Genomic DNA, 22,855 nt, shown 5'->3' on the forward strand with positions numbered 1-22,855 from the left:
TGCGAGGCATGATCAAACACGGCTAAATCTGTTCTAAGTCCAACACCAGACAAAGGAACAGTCTAATTCTTCTCAATTGACCCTGTTGTTCCTGATTTCTTCTTGGTGTGTCTTATGCCCTATAAACGTATGGTAATATAAAGATATTTAAAGGGAAGATTTTAGTTTGCTATTCTCTCTTAAAACTAAACACTTAAAACTCTAGCAATGCTTTGATTTGTACTTGTGGTCTTGCAATGACTGTCACTTGTGTCTGTGGTTTTTACAAGACGGTAGGACAGGGGTGTTTGCTCCAGCCCCTTGAGGGCCAGGTTCCAACACAGTTTTAGACAACACCTGCCATTAGGTGTCCTATTTAACAAAAAATAAAAAATAATATCTAGATGGGTGCTTACGAATTTGTGCTTACGTTTTGTAGCCCTCTACGGACTATAGTCCGTCTCGATTTATGTCACCAAAGTGTAGATTCTGATGTGGACCACAAGCATTCTGAGCAGAATTTGGGACAGGGCTTTAATATTAAAGGTTTTAGAGTGATGTACTGTATACCCCATCCTGATGGATCAGTCAAGGATGATCACTAGACTCACCAGTATAACATTTTCCTGAAATTCTCCTAAATCCCTGAGCTGCATGCATGTAGGCCATGTTCCTGGATTAACATCCTTTGCTGGTCCTGGAGAAGACATTTCTCAAACCATAATATATGCCAAAAATGAAAGAGCAATGGTATTTAACTCCTGCTGAGAGCCATTTGACATGACCCTAACCGCAGTTCTAAACATTTTTCTTGAAACCTAACTGATTGATAAGAATGTTGGCCCAGGACCAACAATGATGATCCAAAAAACATGAGCCTCTTGTGTTAGGCGTCAAGCACAGAAAAGAGGAAGGACTCTATATCCATATATAATGTTCACGAGAACAGTATAGACAGAGAATGTGCAGCGCTGTGGTGCCTGTTGCAATGGTAAGTGTAGGGAGCAGGAAAAGGTCAGTGCCTGGGTCAGAGGTGGGCGTATGCCTACCAATGGTGCAGTGTTCTCCATTCCAGCCCTGCTCACACTCGCACTTCCCATCCTTACAGGTGCCGTGCTTCACGCAGAGTGGGTTACACACACGCTGATCGCAAGCCGCACCCGTCCAGCCCTCCTCGCAGCGGCACGAGCCACCCATGCACACGCCGTGTGTCCCACAGTCAACCGAGCAAACCTCTGAGGAAAGAAGAATAGAGCAGTTGTGCCATGTTTGTTCATACATTAGAAAGCAGGGATAATGAAAATGAAAGGTTATGCTAAAACATTTGTATTAAATAGATACAATCAAACTGACCAACTGAACAATCAGGACCCATCCAGTTGGGGTCACAGCTGCAGACGCCTGTGTCTGGTATAAAAGCACCATGACCATGGCACTGATCTGGGCATTGTGCTCTTGGTAGCTCACAGCTGGGTCCACCCCAGCCTGGTTTACAGTGGCACTCCCCGTTAACACAGATGCCATTATTTGAGCAGGTTGGATCCAAGCAGTCAACTGTGTACAACATGTGAGGGTCATGAGTGAGGATGTGTCATAAATATTAAAGATCCTATAACATTGGTTTATAAACTTAGGAAATTGGGGCGGGACATACTGAAGGGCATGTCCCTGTTTTTTAAAGGCCAAGCCTTGAATTTGTGTCACAACCATGATCATGAATTTGCTATTTTGAGTCAAATGTGGTATTAGCTGAGGTATAATGTTTAATCTAGACATCATATAATTGTAGAATGAGAATGAGTCATAGAAGGAAAGACTGTTCATAACTAGTCGATGTGAACTAAAAGCCACTTTTATAAATCAAACAACATTTTGTGAACTTACTACAACTTAATTAAATTAAATTAAAATTTCCCATGTATTTACATTTTCAATTGTGTATTAAACTAAATTACTATATTCATGAGTCTTACTGTATATCTTTAGATACAGAGAACATACAAATTCAAAGAAAAACAACAATCACATCTAAATAGGTTTGGAAAGATTTTGAAGAAAGCATCCACAAGTACATACTACAACTTTCAACTAAGCATGAAAAATCAATATACCGCACCCTAAGTGTGAAAATGGCAGTTTCCTGTCTAGAGCCTTTCACACTCACCTCTCCAACCCTCTATCTCACTGTCTCAACATCTGTCTGTCTTCCTTCCACTCCCTTCCTCTTTTCTGTGTGACTTTGACCCTGTCTCTCACGTTTCATCCGGGGTGCCTCAAAAAAATTGAAATCGACTGCTGAGAGAAAGAGATCTGGCCATGAAAAGTGCGAGAAAGCCATTTGACAAATTACCCGGCCCTGTGGTGCCCTGCGTGACACCCCTATCTCAGCCCCCCTCGGCTGACAGAAGTGCCGCTCTTTCCCCACGCGCACATAAAGCCATTCAAGCCAAATGTTTATGCTGCAGAAACAGCACATCACGCCTATCGATTTCTATGTCACCGGCACTTCAGGTAAATTGTTTGAGTGACTATACTGTGATGAATATCTGATTTTAAAAAATCTTAGAATGACAGGAAAAAAATGAAAGGGGCAAAAGTGCTGACCTTGTGATCTGCAACACCTCAAGCTCCTCATGCACCACAAAAAAAAAAAAAAACACCTTTTTTTTACACCCACACTTTTGTTTTTCTGCCATGGTGTGAACTTTCCATTGATATTCTATTGTTTCTTTTTTCTTAATAATAATATTCCGTATCCCTTAAACCTAACTCTGATTTGTACAATTAGTTTTTTATTTAAAGATAATTTCTTCTTGGGAACAGTTAATGTCACATGACACATGCATCAAAAGGAATTATTATTATTTAAGGTTTTTTAATTTAAATATTTATTTTTGTGTTACACAAGATTCGAACGACATGAGAGTGAGTAAAAAATGACCGAATTTTAATTTTTAGGTTAACTATTAGTTTAAATTTATTCAATCCCCCTCTAAATGTTTTAATATGGGACTTGATGCCAGACCTTCAAAGAATTAATTAGAGATTTGGAGAATGAGAATCAGAAAGAATTAATATGCACGGCTTTTGTTGTTCTACTTGTTCCTTTGTTTATCTGCCATCGGTGTCTCTCTCTGTAATGAGCAGACATTCTGTAACTCTGCTTTCCATCAACCTATTTCTATGTTTGTGTTTTCATCCCGGTCCTTATACCTCCTTTTTTCTGCCTCTGCCTTATCTTTTTCTACCCTTTCCATTTTTAGACTCCCTTATTTTATTGCCAGTCACTGTCTTACCCAAGAGCCACTGAACTTTACAGAATACCAAAAATGAATCAAGACCAAAGCTATTGTTCTCAGCACCTAGATCAATATATTTTCCAGCCTTTACTCATATCTGAGAAGTGTTTTTGTGGGAGCCCATTAGGTCCTACCAGAGAATCTAGGGAAAAAACCAAAGATGACTACTTAAATAAGTAAGTTTCTTAAGTAGCTACACAGATAGAAAACAGCTCTTACAGCCACAGAGGGAATAATTACCCTCAGTTCCACTAAAAATGTTGTCATCATTTACTCACTTCAAGTTGTTCCAAACATGTAAATCTGAAAGATTATTTATTCTCCTAAACACAAAAATATCTCAAAATATCTGATTTTGTGTTCAAAAAAGCTCATACAGCTTTGGAACACCTTGGGGGTGAGTAAATGATGACAGTATTTCCATTTTTGTGTGAACTATCCCTTTAAGCCATTGACAAAAAACAATATCTATGGAAAGCTAGTAAGTGTGTAAGCACTTACCCTCAGCGCAATTATCTCCTTTGTAGCCCAAAGTACAAACACATGTGCCCTCTGTGCACGCGCCATGACCACCACACTGGGGGTCGATGCACTGGCTGATGGGAACATCACATTCCGGTCCCTTCCATCCGCTATAGCAGATACATGATCCCTTGTCATACTGGCCATTTCCACTACAGAGGACCGGGCATGCCGCTTAGAGAAAGAAACAGAAAGAGAAGGAATTATTTGATGTGAGTGATGTCTGATGTTTTCGTATTCATTTATTTTGCAATGGTTTGTCTCTAAAGATGTAAAGAATAGCATGAGAGACAAATGAGACAGCATAGGGAGAGTTTTTTTTTTTTTTAACACAAAGAAACCGTGCAAGTTTACATAGAGACTGAGAAAAAGGCTGCCAGTTGTGGCCATAGATGTGTCTGAATGGTGTGATATAGGGAATGAGAACATGGTAGGAAATAATCCACATCTGATAACAATGGGCTCAGAAATGTCTCACAGTGAGGACAAATGATGAATAATGAATCAAACTTCAAGCTTTAGGCACCAAATTTCAAATACAATCAGTTTGGTGGATTTTTTTGTTGTATTCTCTTATTCTTATTGTGACTTTTGAAAGTATGATTATGAGATTTCTTTATTCAGATTTTTACCAAAATAACAAGTAAGATAAAAAGTAATTTATCAAAAAAAAGCCAACAACTGATGTTAGTACATATTCATATACAGTATTATGGTACTTCAAGGTTTACTCCAAAAATACCATGAAACTCTCATAGTACATGTCAAGTATAATTAGCTGCATGTCTAAAAACATTGTAATACCATGGTATATGTTCTAAAAACCTAATAATACCATTGTGCATATAAACATAAAAACATGGTAATAGCATTATACATGTCCTAAAACCACAATAACGCCATTGTGCATAGTACATCCAAGGCACATCAACAGGTTTATGTTCACACCTGATAAGAACAGAATGTCTGAATCTGGACCTAAATATTCTGTGCGTTTAGACTACATTACCCACTAACACCCTCTATAAGCCCAGATGAAAGATGTCCAGTAAGCAGCCAGCAGTCTAAAAAGACTTCCTACGGTAGAGGCTCGAGGCTCTATGCATTGTAAATATATTAATGTGCGCACACACACACACACACACACACACACACACACACACACACACACACACACACACACACACACACACACACACACACACACACACACACACACACACACACAACACACACACACACACACACACACACACACACACACACACACACACACACACACACACACACACACACAGAGGGTTAGCACTGGCGCTGGGATTGGACAGCTCTGATAGGTTGGAGAAAACTGTAATGAAAGAAAATGTAATTTAACATTGTGGTAACAAAACTATTAATCATGAGCTTCCCAGGTGAGCAATGGAAGATATTGGGCTGTATGAAACGCCATTCATCATCCTTTTGCTTTGGAAAGAGAGAGAGAAATAGAAGAAAAGAGAAAGAGACCTCCACTAACACATAGATCTCATTTTCTGAGTCACACAACTAAAGTATTTCCTTAATAGGAAAGTATGCAAAAACAGTGAGCGCATTTTCAGGTATATTGTGCTAATGAACTCAATGTGTGGACACACACGCACATACACCGGTTCATCTAGAAGGTATCTGGACTCGTAAGCTGTATCCAAAGCTGTTGAGTGTCTAGAGCCATTGGGACACACATCTTTGATGTGTTCAGCTCTTTGAATAAGACTGCTCCTGCCATATGGCAACAACTCAGTGTCAGGAGTTTGGTTTGACTTCTCTGGCTTTACTCTTCTCTGTATGCCTTCTCTCAGCTGCTCGCTATATTAATTAGCGGCCGCGCTCTGTGCATCTCACACCTGTCCCCCCTTTGTCCTGATCACCTTGCTATTTAACTCTCATGCTCTTCTCCCCTCTTTGTCGGGTTATTGTTTGTTCTTTCATGTCGGCAACTAACGTCTTGTCCTCTTATGCTCGCCTAGTCCTGTTTCGCCGTGTGTGTGTGGTTCAAGAGGATTTTCCCCTGGGTTCTGCGGCTTCCCAGTCTGCTCTTCAGCACCGCCGTATCAGCCGAGTGAGGTGTGCGTTTCGACGCGTCCTGCGTGCGCTCCCTGGCCAGCAGTACCCGTTACCAGGCTACCCGCCAGCTCCTTATATGTACTCTTTTGCTTATCTCTCCTGACCTGCGTCCGCCTATACGGCTGGTAACTGGCAGTCAGCCTTATTTTCCCTGTTCCCGCTCAATAAATTACTAATTTACCAGCATTCGCTTTTGGGTCCTTTCTACATTGTGACAGAATAACCCGACCACTATGGACCCAGCGAACGAGACGACGACCATCCGCTCAGCGGTCGAGCTGCAGGGAGCTATGCTGGGTAGACACGCCGAGGAATTGGCAGCCGCTAAGCACGCCGTGGATGCACTCGCTGCCCAGGTAACGGATTTGACCGGCCAACTACACCTCCTGCGTCAAGACCAGTCCTCGTCTCCTGGGACGCGACAAGCAGCCGAGCCTCGCGTCAACAACCCCCCTTGTTATTCCGGCGAGCCTACAGAGTGCCGGGCATTTCTTACCCAGTGTGAGGTAGTGTTTTCCCTTCAGCCGGTCACGTATGCTTCGGACCGCGCCAAGGTTGCGTTTGTGGTGTCTCTTCTCACGAGCCGAGCCCGGGATTGGGGAGCGGCAGTCTGGGAGGCTGAAGCTAACTGCTGCAAGCAGTACACCTCATTTAAAGAAGAGATGTTGAAGGTGTTTGATCGTTCTGTTTTTGGTCGCGAGGCTTCTCGACAGCTAGCTGCTCTCCGCCAAGGAGGACGTTCCGCGGCCGATTATGCGATTGACTTTAAGACCTTGTCGGCCACCTGTGAATGGAATGAGGCTGCCCTCACTGCACGCTTTTTGGAGGGCCTGAATGATGACCTGAAGGACGAGATTTTTGCTCGTGAGTTTCCCTCGAACCTAGATGAGTTGGTGGAATTGGCCATTCGGTTAGACAAGCGCTTTGATCTGCGCAGACGCGCTCGTGCTGACGTCATGGGTTTCCGGGGATCCCCATCCACGCCTTCGGCATCACCGGAGTCACGCCCAGACCCTGAGCCAATGCAGCTGGGCAGAATACATCTCTCCTCCGCTGAACGCCAACGCCGCATCCGGGAGCGATTGTGCCTTTACTGTGGTGGCACTGGGCATTTTGCTGCCACATGTCCGGCAAAAGAGAGAGCTCGCCAGTAGATCGGGGAGTATTGGCGAGCGCAACTCCTCTATCCCCATCCTTCAAGTCTCGCACCTTGATTTCGACCATTCTTCGCTGGGGTACCTCATCTGTCACCTGCTCTGCCCTCATTGACTCGGGGGCGGAGGGAAATTTTCTTGATGAGACGTGGGCGGTTAAACACGGCCTTCCCCTTCATGAATTAAAGGAGACTCCCACAGCTTTTGCCCTGGACGGCCGGGCGCTGTCTAACATCCGTTTAGCCACCGCCCCGGTGAGTCTCACCACATCTGGCAACCACCAAGAGACCATTTCCTTTCTAGTGTTTCATTCTCCTATGGCCCCCATTGTCCTAGGACATCCGTGGTTAACACAGCACAATCCCCAGATAAACTGGTCAGATAGTTCTATTATGTCATGGAGCTTGCCTTGTCATACAAATTGTCTTGTCTCTGCTGTTTCCTCTGTCTCACCTGTGTCTGTTTTTCAGGAGGAGTCCATTGATTTATCTGGAGTCCCGGAGGAGTACCACGATCTGCGAGCGGTGTTTAGTCGTTCCCGGGCCGCTTCTCTCCCTCCGCACCGTCCTTATGATTGTAGTATCGACCTTCTTCCTGGCACCTCTCCTCCCCGTGGGCGTTTATATTCCTTGTCTGCTCCTGAACGCAAGGCACTTGAGAGATATCTCGACGAATCTCTCATGGCGGGTACCATTGTTCCTTCCTCCTCCCCCGCCGGTGCGGGATTTTTCTTCGTAAAAAAGAAGGACGGTTCCCTGCGCCCCTGCATTGATTATCGTGGGCTGAATGACATCACCATTAAGAACCGGTATCCGTTACCACTGATGTCATCGGCCTTCGAGATCCTGCAGGGGGCAAGGATTTTCACGAAGTTAGATCTCCGTAACGCATACCACTTGGTGCGCATTAAGGAGGGGGACGAGTGGAAGACGGCGTTTAATACCCCGTTAGGACACTTTGAATACCGGGTGCTACCGTTCGGGCTGGTAAACGCCCCAGCCGTTTTTCAAGCGCTCGTTAACGATGTGTTAAGAGACATGCTCAACATCTTTGTCTTTGTGTACCTGGATGACATCCTCATTTTCTCCCCGAATCTCCAGGTACACACCCAACACGTTCGTCGCGTATTACAGCGCTTATTGGAAAATCGTCTCTATGTAAAGGCGGAGAAATGCGCATTCCATGTCCAGTCGGTTACCTTCCTTGGTTCGGTCGTGTCGGCAAGGGGCATAAGCATGGACCCCTCCAAGATTCAGGCAGTCACTGATTGGCCCGTTCCCGAGTCTCGCTCGGCTCTTCAGCGGTTTCTGGGGTTTGCGAACTTTTATCGCCGCTTCATACGTAATTTCAGTCAGGTTGCCGCTCCCCTGACTGCTCTTACGTCTGCGAAGTCCCCCTTTGTCTGGTCTGAGAATGCTCAGTGCGCTTTCGAACGTCTTAAAGGTCTGTTTACATCTGCGCCTATTCTAATTTCGCCTGATCCGGAGAGCCAATTTATCATCGAGGTTGACGCGTCTGAAGTCGGAGTGGGAGCTGTGCTTTCGCAGCGCTCCCCTCTCGATCATAAGGTTCACCCGTGTGCTTTTTTTTCGCGCCGGCTCTCGTCAGCTGAACGCAACTATGACGTGGGTAATAGGGAGCTCCTTGCCATCCGGCTGGCCTTAGAGGAGTGGCGTCATTGGCTTGAGGGAGCCTCCACTCCGTTTATCGTCTGGACTGACCATCGTAACTTAGAGTATATCCGCTCCGCTAAGAGACTTAATGCTAGACAGGCTCGCTGGGCTCTTTTTTTCGGGCGTTTTAGTTTTACGATCTCTTACAGACCTGGGTCTAGAAACGTTAAACCAGACGCTCTTTCTCGCCAGTTTTCTTCCTCTGATGATGGTGCCACCACGGAGACCATCCTACCGGAGGGATGCGTGGTTGGTTCCGTCACGTGGGGAGTGGAACGGTTGGTGAGAGGAGCGCTGGCGCACACCGTCGTTCCTCGGGGGTGCCCTGAGGGTAAACTTTTTGTCGTACAGTCGGTTCGTCCAGCTGTTCTTCGCTGGAGTCACGCCTCTAGATTTGTTGCGCATCCAGGGGTGGGGCGCACGCTGGCAGTGGTCCGCCAGCGATTCTGGTGGCCTGCCATGGAACGTGAGATACGTCGATTTGTCGCGTCATGTTCTGTCTGTGCGCAGCAAAAGTCCGGTAATTCGCCTCCCAAGGGTCTTCTTCGTCCCCTCTCTATTCCCTCCCGCCCTTGGTCCCATATTGCCCTGGATTTCGTCACGGGGCTTCCCCCCTCCTGTGGCAATACGGTGATTCTGACTGTTGTGGACCGATTTTCTAAGGCGGTCCATTTTGTCCCTCTTCCCAAGCTTCCGTCGGCTAAGGAGACTGCGCGTACGGTCGTGGACCACGTCTTTAGGATTCATGGACTTCCTACGGATGTGGTTTCGGATAGGGGGCCCCAATTTGTTTCTAACTTTTGGAGGGAGTTCTGTCGGCAGATTGGGGCTACCGCCAGTCTGTCGTCAGGGTTTCACCCACAGACTAATGGTCAGGCCGAGCGCGCTAATCAGGACCTTGGGCGGATGCTTCGCTGTTTGGCAGCTAGAAACCCCTCCTCCTGGTGCGAACAATTGACTTGGGCAGAATACGCGCATAATTCGTTGCCGTCGTCGTCCACTGGCCTGTCTCCGTTTTCATGTTGCTTGGGTTACCAGCCACCTCTGTTTCCCTCTCAGGAGAGCGCGGCTGCCGTTCCCTCGGTTCAAGCGTTCATTCAGCGCTGTCGTCGTACTTGGAGGAGAGTGAGATCGGTTCTTTGCCGGACAGCGGAACGCACCCGTCGGGCCGCTAACCGTCGTCGGTCTAAAGCACCTAGGTATGTGTGTGGTCAGAAAGTTTGGCTCGCCACACGTAATTTACCCATTCAGACGCCCGCTCGTAAGTTGGCTCCCCGTTTCATTGGGCCCTATGTCGTTACTAAGGTTATCAGTCCAGCGGCAGTACGGCTCAGGTTGCCACATTCCCTTAAGCGCGTTCACCCGGTTTTCCATGTCTCATGCATTAAGCCCGCGGTTCGCACTCGGTTGCCTCCCTCCCCCCCCTTGCCATTCGTGCTAACTCTCCCGTCTTTAAGGTTAAGAAGCTGCTGGATGTCCGACCCCGAGGGCGGGGTCATCAGTATCTTGTCGATTGGGAGGGATTCGGTCCGGAGGAGAGAAGCTGGGTACCAGGAAGGGATGTGCTGGACCGCTCGCTTATCGAGGACTTCCTCCGCTCCCGGCAGTCTTCCTCGGGGGCGCCAGGTGGCGCCCGTCGGGGAGGGGGTACTGTCAGGAGTTTGGTTTGACTTCTCTGGCTTTACTCTTCTCTGTATGCCTTCTCTCAGCTGCTCGCTATATTAATTAGCGGCCGCGCTCTGTGCATCTCACACCTGTCCCCCCTTTGTCCTGATCACCTTGCTATTTAACTCTCATGCTCTTCTCCCCTCTTTGTCGGGTTATTGTTTGTTCTTTCATGTCGGCAACTAACGTCTTGTCCTCTTATGCTCGCCTAGTCCTGTTTCGCCGTGTGTGTGTGGTTCAAGAGGATTTTCCCCTGGGTTCTGCGGCTTCCCAGTCTGCTCTTCAGCACCGCCGTATCAGCCGAGTGAGGTGTGCGTTTCGACGCGTCCTGCGTGCGCTCCCTGGCCAGCAGTACCCGTTACCAGGCTACCCGCCAGCTCCTTATATGTACTCTTTTGCTTATCTCTCCTGACCTGCGTCCGCCTATACGGCTGGTAACTGGCAGTCAGCCTTATTTTCCCTGTTCCCGCTCAATAAATTACTAATTTACCAGCATTCGCTTTTGGGTCCTTTCTACATTGTGACACTCAGTGCTGTTCCCCATCACACGTGCTCTTCTCTTGTCTGTTTGGACCTTAATCTGCATGTTTTATTAGTATTATTATTATTATTACTACATGTCTCAAAGTGTAATTGCAAAACCACTAATCCACAGTTTCAAAGCACAGTTCTCCCCAAAATGAAAGTGATTCTTCATCTATGTTGTTGTAAATCTGTATGACTTTATTCTCTCAAATACTGGTGAGTTTTTGAAGAATTTCCCAGTCACTCTTTTCAAGGTCTGGGGCTGTCAAATACAAAAAGGAAAAAAGTATAACAAAAATGGTCAATGCGACTCAATAAAAGTTAAGTCATCTTTGTTTTCAAAGATGAAAATCCTACTGGTTTGAAACGACAAGAGTGTTAAAGATGATGTAAACGATGAGAAGGTGTGAACTTTGAAACCACTTTGCTATTGAAATCACTTTGCTATGAGTGACAGGTGAGTAATAGTTCACTTCTCTCTTTCTCTTTGTCAGTTTTTTTCTTTTCTCATGCTCTCTCTCTCGCTGTACGACAGAGTTCGGGGTGTAATTGGAGTGTTTCTTACCTTTCGAGCAGTCCATGCCATGGAACCCTGGGAAGCAGTGACATACTCCTGACACACACTCTCCGTTACCATGACAGTTGCGGGGACACTCTTGCACAGAGTCTGTGAAAAGAATGAAACCTTTCTAAAAAAAGGCCACTTTGATGGTAATGACAGCTGTAACCACCACATCCAACTATCATCTTGTCTTTTCCTCCACTGTATCGTTCATCTCTCACACACACATTTTTTGTCCGTCTTTCGCTCCAGTTCTGAGTGGCCGTCTCTGGTCATTATTGATACAACCCATTCAAACAGCGTCACACACCATTTCATTAGCCATGAGTAATATCACGGCAATGAAAGTAGGCCATATCACAGTAGATTAGCGGAAGGTTAATTGGTGAGACACCACTTATTCTCAGAATTCATGCATGTGAATATTCATAGAACAGAGTCACAAGGTGCTTATCTCATTTCAAGTGGATGATGATATATATTAAATTGTTTAACATTAATAGATTGACATTATTTAATTATTTCCCTTTTACTAGACGGCAAGGACACATTCATGTATCATTTTATATTCATATTTTAAAATGAACTGGTTTTAGACCTCATTTATGAAAACCAAGTTAAACAAATGTCTGTGCATTATTTTTTATTAATTAATTATTCTGAACATCTCTGATATCTTCTAGAAATCATTCTAATATGCTGATTTGGTGATCAAGAAATAATGTAGAAAACAATTGTGATACTTTTTATTTACTCAGAATTTTTTGATGAATAAAAATTAATTGAACCCGTAAAAGCATACCTCAGGTATTTAGCGATCCGGGACATCATTCACTACCCTCCTCCTCATTAATTTGTTTTAAAAGTTAGACATCAACCTTAGTATTCCTCTATCAATTAAATCTAAACAATTTAACAAGAAAACAAACAAACAATTAACTGCTTTTCTACAATTGTTTGTAAAAATTGGGTTGCTAACAGCTCGAGGTGTTTAAGTGTACTTACTTTTGCACAACAATAATTTAAACTTCAATGAGGGAATATGTGAAATTCTCATTTATTCCACAAGGTGGCAATGTCTGATACACAAGGATGAAGTGAGGCTTCACCCATACTTAGAGCAGACAGAAAACGAAACAATAAGTATGATCTGCAGAACTTAAAATGGCTGTGGGATTTACTGCAGAGTAAGCTCCAAAAGGTAACAGAATAGATTAAATTTTGAGTTTTTTTGGAGTTTTATATCATCGCGACAGCTAGAGATCTATCTGTATTAGATTGGGGTTGCTAAAGACCCAAATATGTAAGAATGATTGGTGAAACAGCCATACATTTAAGGGTTAAAAGATTATAAATGTATGTTCTATTACTTTTGATCAATTGAATGTGCCCTTGCTGGAAAAAAAAAATACTGAAAAAATTCTTACATATCTTTATGAACATGTATACCTGTTATAAAACACTTTTTGTATTGAATATTTGATTACATGCTTGATTATCACTCATGGCTAAGGATCTAAATATATTGTATCTTCTTGTTCCGTCTTAATGTGTCACAGTTAAGTGATATAGTGAGTGTTTGATGAAGCAAAAGTACAATGGAGGGTTTAACCAGAGTGTGAGCAACTGACCCAGAACAGCTGTGCTAAAGGAGACAGATTCCTTCTCCTTGCCGTCGTTGTAGAAAGCCAGGTGCCATGTGCCAGGGTCCAGATACTGCACAAACACGGCCTCGTTCAAAACCACCGTCTGAATACTGCGTCTCTCGCGGGGCGATTCAACTACGCTCCATTTCTCCTTCCCATCCAAACGCTCCATATAGTCATACTGGAGAGAGGAAGGCACAAAACGAGAGGGGACCTTTTTATTTTCTGCAATCTCAAGTGGTTTGACAGCATTCATACATATCAAACAGTGAAATACTTTGAAGTTGAGCTCTAGGAATGATTTTATCTAACACCTGCTGACTTCTAAAATGTATTTGCAATGACTGATTGATCCACTGTTGTGATGAAAGAGGGTTTTTTTTTTCCTGAAAGGACTTCACAGAGTGGTCTCTTTGTAAATAGAAAGGGTATAAACACCTGTGCATGGGACGGCGGCAGCCCTTTGCGAATGTAAACTCCAAACAGTGCATCCTTGCCCAAGGATATGTTAAACTTGAGGAACTGAGGCTGGCTGAGGTGCATCAGGGATCTCCAGAACACCCCGGGCGGCACCTCCTGGGTTACGCGCCTGCCCACCTCCAGGCTGCCTGTATCTATGCTGCTGTTGCGTGCAGCCCAGGGCCCTGAGACAGAAAGGAAGGAATAAAACAAAAATCAATCTCTCACCTCAGCTGTGTTGCATCTGCCCCTTGTTTATGGATTCAGAGGCAGTTGCTTTGAAAACAGAAAACAAAGGGAAACCGCACAAATGCACTTTCTCTCTGGGATACACTTATCTGATGGAATCTGAAAAAAACACAAATGCTGCTTCCTGAAGTCTTTTTTGCCATAACGGCACCGTATCCACCCAGCACAAATAAAGCAGAGAGAGTATCACGGTCAACAGAAGAGAGCCAGAGAACGAGGGAAAAGGGGATTATTTGTTGAATATTTGAGTGTGCTTTTTTTTAACGCAGCATGCAGAAAAACTGAGAAATAACTTAGAAAGATGAAAATTAATGGTCCCTTGTAAGAAGCTGAGCTTTATTGGAACTGTCACATGATATCTGCGTTTTTTAAAGTGTGTGAGGGTTCTACGATTCCGACTGACATTTGGTTTTCAAAAAGACCTACACTCAACGTCGAAAGTGTTCATAAAGAATTTGACTTTCATAATATGATAGTGAAATGTTACATTCAATGAAAGAAATGCAGGATGGGAATTATTTTTATTTCCCCCCCAGAATTTACTGGATTATGAAAAGGTGTCACAATACAAAAATCTAAATGTTGTGGTCGGTTAGATTTTTTAAATGTTTTAAACAGAGTCTTTTTGACCAAATGTACAGTAAAACAGTAATACTATGAAGTATCGCGTGATCCTCTGTCGCATGATCCTTCAGAAATCACAACTAGAGGGTTCTTGGGTTAGGTTTTTTGTTTTCTTAGGGTGCCGCAAGGAACCCTTTCCTAAAAGTGAAAATGGAATGGTGATTGTTCACTTATCCCCTACTTCATTTTCTCTCCCCTTCTCTCTGTCTCTGGTATTTGTGGACTTTCAGGCTGATGGAGAGATCTCTTCTATAGTGAGAGTTCGTGTATTCTCCACCCTCAGGCTTTGGCTCATACCGCATGTCAACACCACCATCCTGTTTACCAACATAATCACACAAGCTGTTATCCACTTTTCATTTAATGGAAAATCCATGGTTGCTCTATCCCTCTCTGTCTCTCTCTCTTTTATTCTCTCTATCTCTTGCTCGTAGCTAGCGGCAATGGCCGAGTGTAAATGGAGGTTGCATGCAACAGATTCCCTCTGTCCCTATGGTTGTGATGTTCACATCACACACACACACACACACACACACACACACACACACACACACACACACACACACACACACACACACACACACACACACACACACACACACACACACACACACACACACACACACACACACACACACACACACACACACACACACACACACACACACACACACACAAACACACACACACACACACACACACACACACAGCTCCCCTGTAATCAGGTCAGATCTACACTGGAGACCGCAGCCCTGACAGAGAAAACCTGTGAAAAATGGTGAGGAAATAAAGAACAATGAAAACACAATCAGGACGGAGCAGCCACAACAGGAGATGAAATAGCCCCCCTCATTAATACAGAAAGAACACAGACAGAGGAGAAATGGAACTAAAGAAAGGAAAAATAGGGAGTGAGGGAGGCCGGGTAAGAATTTCCTTGGGGAAAGAGCGATCAGTCTGCGACTGTGGCTGAAGCAATAGTCCAGCTTTATTTCACAGCAAAACACAATAGAACTGTTCCAAAACACAGTGAGCCATCTCACTGACTACAGGTAACATCCTCACTGGAACTGAACAGCATAAGTGACTCATTTTGGAATGCTGGCAGCGTTATCGCTAATGAATTAAAATATACATATATTGATTGTTTATTCATTTAGCTATATTCTCCAGTATTTGATTACATATATTTATAATAAAATTTTCTTTCACTTTGCCTCTGGGCAAATTCTGAGACTGATTCCTTAGAATAGGCAAAAAAAAAATAAAAAAAAATACATTTTTATTTTTTAGTAGGGATCACAGTTAAGTTTCCTACTTGGAACTGCATAAAACAACATGCTATTTTTGATGAAAATAATACTTTTATTCAGCAAGGGCACATTGCATTTGTCAAAAGTCGCAGTAAGGACATTTACAATGCTACAGAAGATTTCGTATTTCAGAGAAATGCTATTCTTTTTAACTTATACAATTCATCATTAACATCCATTAACGAAACCATCACAGAAAAATAAATGACACTGTAAAATATATTAAAATACAAAAGAGTTATTTTTAACTGTAATGCTATTTCTCAAAATTACTTTTACTATTGTTTTGATCAGATAAATGCAGCCTTGGTGAGTATAAGAGACTAAAAGAAACTTAAATCTTACTGACCCCAAACTTATGAATGTTAGAGTACATATTTTATAATTTCTTTTGTTTGGGTGGTGGTGAGAAAACAAAAGAAAAGAGAAAATAACAGAAAAACACAAAAAAATCTATAATAATCATCTAAAAATCTATAATTACTGTGTTTTTGAAAATAAATGTAATGTAAACAGAATGTAATGAGAATTGGAAGACACAAAAGCGTAAAAAAAAAAAAGGTTGCCTGTGGAGGCACTGCCTTGTAGGTTTTGATTCAGTGCTAACGTAGAGATAGAGGGCATCTAAATCTGAGTGTCTAAGCACAGCATCAAGTACCGTAACAGAATCCAGCCGAGTGCAGAGAGGCCAATCATAAGCTAATGTAGCCAGCAGACAGGAGCACACACAAATCATTTCACAGATCAGACCAGAGCATCAAATCATCCAGCAGAAACCCAGATACGAGCATCTCAACACAATATGCCAGACAATAAGATAGGATAACAGCTATACAAAAGACGCAGGAAAGAAAAGAAAAAAACGCCAACAACTATCAGACACGGCAAAATAACAAAACGTATTATATGTTGCGCTACTGCCTACTGGTATACAGAGCAACCACCAGCAACATCTGCCTGATAGCCTCATTGTAGCATTGTCTGTGTATGTATGATTAATGAAAGTCTCACTGTTATGTGGAGTATATTATGTTTGTATGTGAGAAGAAAAAAGGGACAGGAAGCGAGTGAGAGAGAAGTCATATCTGTATGGAACTGACACCGACATGTGGAGTGGGGTGAGATTGAAGCACTTGAGGTGAAGAGCTGTTTCAAAGCTCACAAACTCACTCTGTTACCAACACACTCAAACAAAAACACAGCAAACTATCATGCAACATAATCTATACGTAATCACAGAGTTAGGTGTGTTTACATAGCGCAGAGGAGAGAGGAAAGGAAAAATTAAACAGTGTAAATATGTATTGAATCATGCCGGAGAGCTTCTTACATAGGTAGCTGCCTTCTAAGACAACACTATGTAGTAAAGAAGTTTCAATGCTAATTCAGATGTACTATCATGAGCAAACGGCACCAAACATGCAAATATTGCATAAAATAATATGTTTTACCTTGTTTGCAATTTTTTAGAGCTTTTGCTGAGCTCCTTTAAATTAATACTGGGACTAACTTTTTTCATTGAAAGTGATGCTGTCCTGATTAAAATGTGAATTAGAAAGCAGCCTAATTAATATTAACTTCACTTTCACTGCACACTAGGTTTTGTAATAGAGCCTACAGGTGCATCTCCATAAATTAGAATATTGTGCAAAAGTTTATTTATTTCAGAAATTCTACTTAAAAGGTGAAACTAATATATTCATACCTGCAAACTGACAAGTGATGAAAAAGGCGACGTTTCCGAATTAAATACTTTTAGCGGGATCTCGGGATCTCATTGCCTCCCAAAAGAACATTTGTGTTTTTAACATGTAAACGAAGCATTTTGGTGCACTCTGACAAGTAAATAACATTTGCTACAAGCGCTGGGCATTGTCACAAATTGCACAGTTTGATTTGATATTGATTAACTTCAGGCCTGTAAAGTAGGGAGGATATAGCAAATGTATGGGGGGGAGAATATATTGATTTTGAAGTAATATTCTCAACAGTGTTCTATCAGCTTTTACATAGACCTACTTAAATCTGCATATTTGTGATATTTACAGGGTGTTATTTAATTTTATAAAGATCTTTTTTTATTTTATTAAATGTATGCATCAACTTTCATGTTAAATTCTTTATGTTAAATTTGATTAATAAATTCAGTTATAATAAAACACTATAGCACTGTTATCAATAAAAGTAAATAACTTAAACTGCAAAAATACAACTGCAATAAATAATGTTATGAGATTGATGTTCTAAATGTTTGAATATACAAATAAAAAAAATGCAATGATACTTTTAAACATAAAACTAAACCGCCAATAGGTGGCAGCAAGTGACCGTCTTAATGAGCGAGTCACTGGGTTTCATTCAAAACGCTGAATCATTAAGTACAGAACACCACACTGAATGTGGCTTTCCTTTGAAACTATTTTCGTCGATTAAATCATTGGTGAAATAGAACAAAAAAAGTAGTTTGAGTGTTTGCAAAACAGCTCCCTAACTCGACTTGTGTTATTAACAATATCATAAAATATAATTAAATAATAATTCAAAACAACAACTCAGTTTTACCCCAGTATGTTTCTTCTGTGAGTTTATATTGCTAAAGAGAAAGGCAGTGCGAGCCTCAACGTAACTTTGTTACCAGAGATAGGCCTACACTCCATTATAGCATATCAATCGTTTTTTAAACTGAATGTAATAATAAAAATTATAATAATAATAAAAAATCTGAATCATTCTCGCATTTCTAGTTATTTTATTTGTCCGGTGGGAAAAATAAAACCCTCATTTGTCCCAGACAAAGATTAATGTTGAGGCCTTACAGACAGCCCTGAGTTCATTCATGATTTCTTTCTGTGATTGGTGATTATTTGATTGAAGGTGATTGGTTCATGCGTGCGCCGCAGTTTGTTTGAACTGAGGGCTACAGGTGATCTGTGAATGTCACGCCCATAGACTGTTAAAAAATAGGTCACACCACATTACAGCACCAAAAAACATTGAGACAGCTCGAGAGAGGTCAATACAGTCTATCAGAGCGGATTTACAATTATTATTGTGAAGTTAACAATGCTTTACAGCTTATATAAACCCTGAATTCAAAATTTGAATATTGTGAAAAGGTTTAGTATTGCAGGCTCAAAGTGTCATACTCTGATACGCTAATTAATCCAAAACACCTGCAAAAGGTTCCTGAGCCTTTAAATGGTCTCTCAGTCTGGTTAAGTAGAATTCACAATCATGGGGAAGACTGCTAACCTGACAGTTGTGCAGAAAACCATCATTGACACCCTCCACAAGGAGGGAAGGGAATTGCAAAAGGGAATTGCAAAAGAAGTTGGATGTTCTAAAAGTGCTGTATCAAAGCACATTAATAGAAAGTTAAGTGGAAGGGAAAAATGTGGAAGAAAAAGGTACAAGCAGCAGGGATGATTGCAGCCTGGAGAGGATCATCAGGAAACGGTCATTCAAATGTGTGGGGGAGCTTCAAAAGGAGTGGACTGAGGCTGGAGTTACTGCATCAAGAGCCACAAGCCCACACACAGACGGACCCTGGACATGGGCTTCAAATTTGGTCAGAAGCATCTTACCCCAGGTAAGAAAGAAAAACAAAAGGTGTCTGTTGCTCAGTGGTCCAGCAAATTTTGCATCTCATTTGGAAGAATGGAGAGGACTTGAAGTCCAGTGTGGAGTTTCCACAGTCTGTGTTGGTTTGGGGGGCCATGTCGAAGTGTCATTATTATATCATCGGCTGGTGTTGGTCTTCTGTGCTTTATTAAGTCCAGAGTCAATTGATAGCCATTGGTTTCCAATCGATAGTTAATTTAGATCCATCGATGCATGGACTCCACTAAGACCCCTAAAGGTGTGCGGTGGTATCTGACACCAAGATGTTGGCAGCAGAACCCTGTCGCTGGCTCACCACTGTTCCTTCCTTGGACCACTTTTTTAATAGATACTGAGCACTGCAGACCGAGCTAGGACAAAATGTTCACTTGCAGCCTAATATATCCCACCCACTAACAGGTGCCTTGATGAAGAAATAATCTGTTATTCACTATTTACTTAACCTGTCATAATGTTATGCCTGATCGGTATATATATAAAATTTCAGCGATGACTAGCCACTGCCTGCTGTAAAGACAGAAAAAAAGGCTGTGTTATCCTTCATACAGAGGTGATGTGGTGTTTTCTAGGACACTTCCTGTGAATCTGTGAGCGTGTGAGATCAAGACAGAGGCAGCAAGAGAGAGCTGTGGAAAAGAGATGGGTGAAAACCAATGGGTTGTTCTGTAAGTATGTGAGTGTACAAGAGTTTCTGCTTGTAATGTTAATCAAATTTAATTGAAAGTTTGATTGCTGGAAAAATCAGAGTTATCAGTAGGTTATGAGGAGGTGCTAATTATGTGGGAATATGCCTGCTGCGCTGTTCAGAAATGCATAATATCCTACCATACTACCCTACATATTAAATTTTTTGCAGTATAATTAATATATACTCTTTTATGCGTGTAATACCTGTATGATGATCTTCTACTACATCTGGGGAAAGGTTTGCAGCAAATTTTAAGCAGAATATAATAAATAATGTGGTTTTCTGTTTTTCAAAATGTGATGGAAAGGCTTTGCTGCATGTAAAATAGTGAAACAGGTCTTAGTGTTTCTAAATTCTTTAACATTGTTTCTTTCTTGGAATTTCAACTCAATGAATAAAGCAAACAAGACTCTTCTTTTTTAGCATAGTCCACACTTTGCACACATAACTCAACTTTGACCTGTTTAATCATGATTTCTTGAGCATCCCTGCTTGTCAGTGTAGTAAGGCCAATAGGCAGTGGCATCTTTCCAGACGCTCCCATTCCACCACATCCTAAAGATGCTCTATTGGGTTGAGATCTGGTGACTGTGGGGGCCATTTTAGAAAACAGTGAACTCATTGTCATGTTTAAGAAACCAATTTGAAATTATTTGAGCTTTGTGACATTGTGCATTATCCTGCTGGAACATGGTGGTCATAAAGGGATGGACATGGTCAGAAACAATGCTCAGGTATGCCATAACAATTAAATAATGCCCAATTGGCACTAAGGGGCCTAAAGTATGCCAATAAAACATCCCCCACACCATTACACCACCACCACCACCACCAGCCTGCACAGTGGTAACAAGGCATGATGGATCCATGTTCTCATTCTGTTTACGCCAAATTCTGACTCTACCATCTGAATGTCTCAACAGAATTCGAGACTCATCAAACCAGGCAACATTTTTTCAGTCTTCAACTGTCCAATTTTGGTGAGCTTTGGTGTGCAAATTGTAGCCACTTTTTCCTTTTTCTGAAGATGAGTGGTACCCAGTGGGGTCTTCTGCTGTTGTAGCCCATCCACCTCAAGGTTGTGCATGTTGTGGCTTCACAAATGCTTTGCTGCATACCTCGGTTCTAACGAGTAGTTATTTCAGTTAAAGTTGCTCTTCTATCAGCTTGAATAGTTGGCCCATCCTTGTCTGACCTCTAGCATCAACAAGGCATTTTCGCCCACAGGACTGCCGCATACTGGATGTTTTTCCCTTTTCACACCATTCTTTTTAAACCCTAGAAATGGTTGTGTGTGAAAATCCCAGTAACTGAGCAGATTGTGAAATACTCAGACCGGCCTGTCTGGCACCAACAACCATGCCACGCTCAAAATTGCTTAAATCACCTTTCTTTCCCATTTTGACATTCAGTTCGGAGTTCAGGAGATTGTCTTGACCAGGACCACACTCCTAAATGCATTGAAGCAACTGCCATATGATTGGTTGTTTAGATAATTGCATTAATGAGAAATTGAACAGGTGTTCCTTATATTTCTTTAGGTGAGTGCATATATATATATATATATATATATATATATATATATATATATATATATATATATATATACACACACACATACATATACTTATTATTTAATAACTTAATACACATCACTAGCCAACATTCTAGTACTAGCGACATTCATTTGCACTGAAGCAATAGTAAAGATTATAAAAACATAATAATATGGCGATACTTGCCTGGGGTAACTAACCCGAGTGAAAAAAATGAAGCAGACCCTGGCTTTAACCTGAGACCACAGGTTTGTTTTGTACTGTTTAGCTAAAATACATTTTTGGTAAAAAGGATGAGGATGAAAGAAGAAGGGAGGAGATGACTGGATGACAGAATGTTGTTAAAATAGGAAATGAATGTGTTTTTGATTTTGATTTTTATTTTTTTACTAGCGTTAACAAAGATTAACAAATGCAGTAATAAATGGTTAGTTCATTAACTTTTCATGAAAATCATGTAACTTTACAGTGTATTAACTAAATGTTGAAATGAACATTAACAACAACAACAACAAACACTAACGTTAGTAGAATTGCAGTTCATATGTTAACTAATGTAGTTAACTAATGCTAACCAATAAAACCTTACAGTAAAGGTTGACTTTTTTTTTTTTTTTTTTTTTGAAGGGCCAGTAACTTAAATATTTAGTAGCCAAATTGGCCGGTGAGTGAAAAAGTTAATTTCAAACTCTGACTGTAAAATGAACTTGCAATGGAGCCTTAGCATGTGACCTTTCATTTGCTAATGTTCCCAAACATGTTAAGCACATGGCACATTGATTTTAACTTTACTGGCTGAAGGTGATCTTATGATAATACTAAAATGCATTTTAGGTTAAAAATTATTATTGTTTTAAATGTGATTTTCTCTGCATTATTTATAAATGACGATGCACCATAGGGTTAAGCCTGTGTTACCGTTCTTATTTGGATATTTGCTGTGTCAGAGTAATTGACTGAATGAACGGTTGACACAAACTGTTTACATAAATGCTCTGGCATTGGCCATCCTCATATATCGCTCATATAAGTTTTTCAATGAACTTTTCAGACTATAAATGCTACGAATAAAATGTCTTCACTCCAATTGATGGGTTTTCAATCGCCATTTGACAGCAGTCACAACACATGCATTTCCCTGTCCAAAGCATGCATGTAGCGAAACATTCTAACACAACATTGTTTCACACTGTACAAGTTTGGTGGAATTAACACCG

The 22,855-nt window shown here is 41.8% G+C and overlaps 1 protein-coding gene across 7 annotated transcripts in view; it reads right to left on the reverse strand.

The window, feature by feature from the left end:
- The window catches only part of tenm2a (teneurin transmembrane protein 2a), a 429,404-nt gene that overhangs the window by 28,000 nt on the left and 378,549 nt on the right, over nt 1–22,855 (reverse strand). For all 7 annotated transcript variants that reach the window (XM_067457752.1, XM_067457750.1, XM_067457751.1 and 4 more), the window contains 6 exons: nt 13,567–13,772; nt 13,114–13,309; nt 11,486–11,587; nt 3,780–3,974; nt 1,333–1,533; nt 1,029–1,214 (listed from right to left, as the gene is read on the reverse strand). In XM_067457752.1, the coding sequence (XP_067313853.1) occupies nt 1,029–1,214; nt 1,333–1,533; nt 3,780–3,974; nt 11,486–11,587; nt 13,114–13,309; nt 13,567–13,772 (1,086 nt within the window). The remainder of the gene's footprint in view (nt 1–1,028; nt 1,215–1,332; nt 1,534–3,779; nt 3,975–11,485; nt 11,588–13,113; nt 13,310–13,566; nt 13,773–22,855) is intronic.

This window comes from Pseudorasbora parva, chromosome 11 (assembly GCF_024679245.1).
Source record: "Pseudorasbora parva isolate DD20220531a chromosome 11, ASM2467924v1, whole genome shotgun sequence".
In the NCBI taxonomy this organism is placed as follows: domain Eukaryota; kingdom Metazoa; phylum Chordata; class Actinopteri; order Cypriniformes; family Gobionidae; genus Pseudorasbora; species Pseudorasbora parva.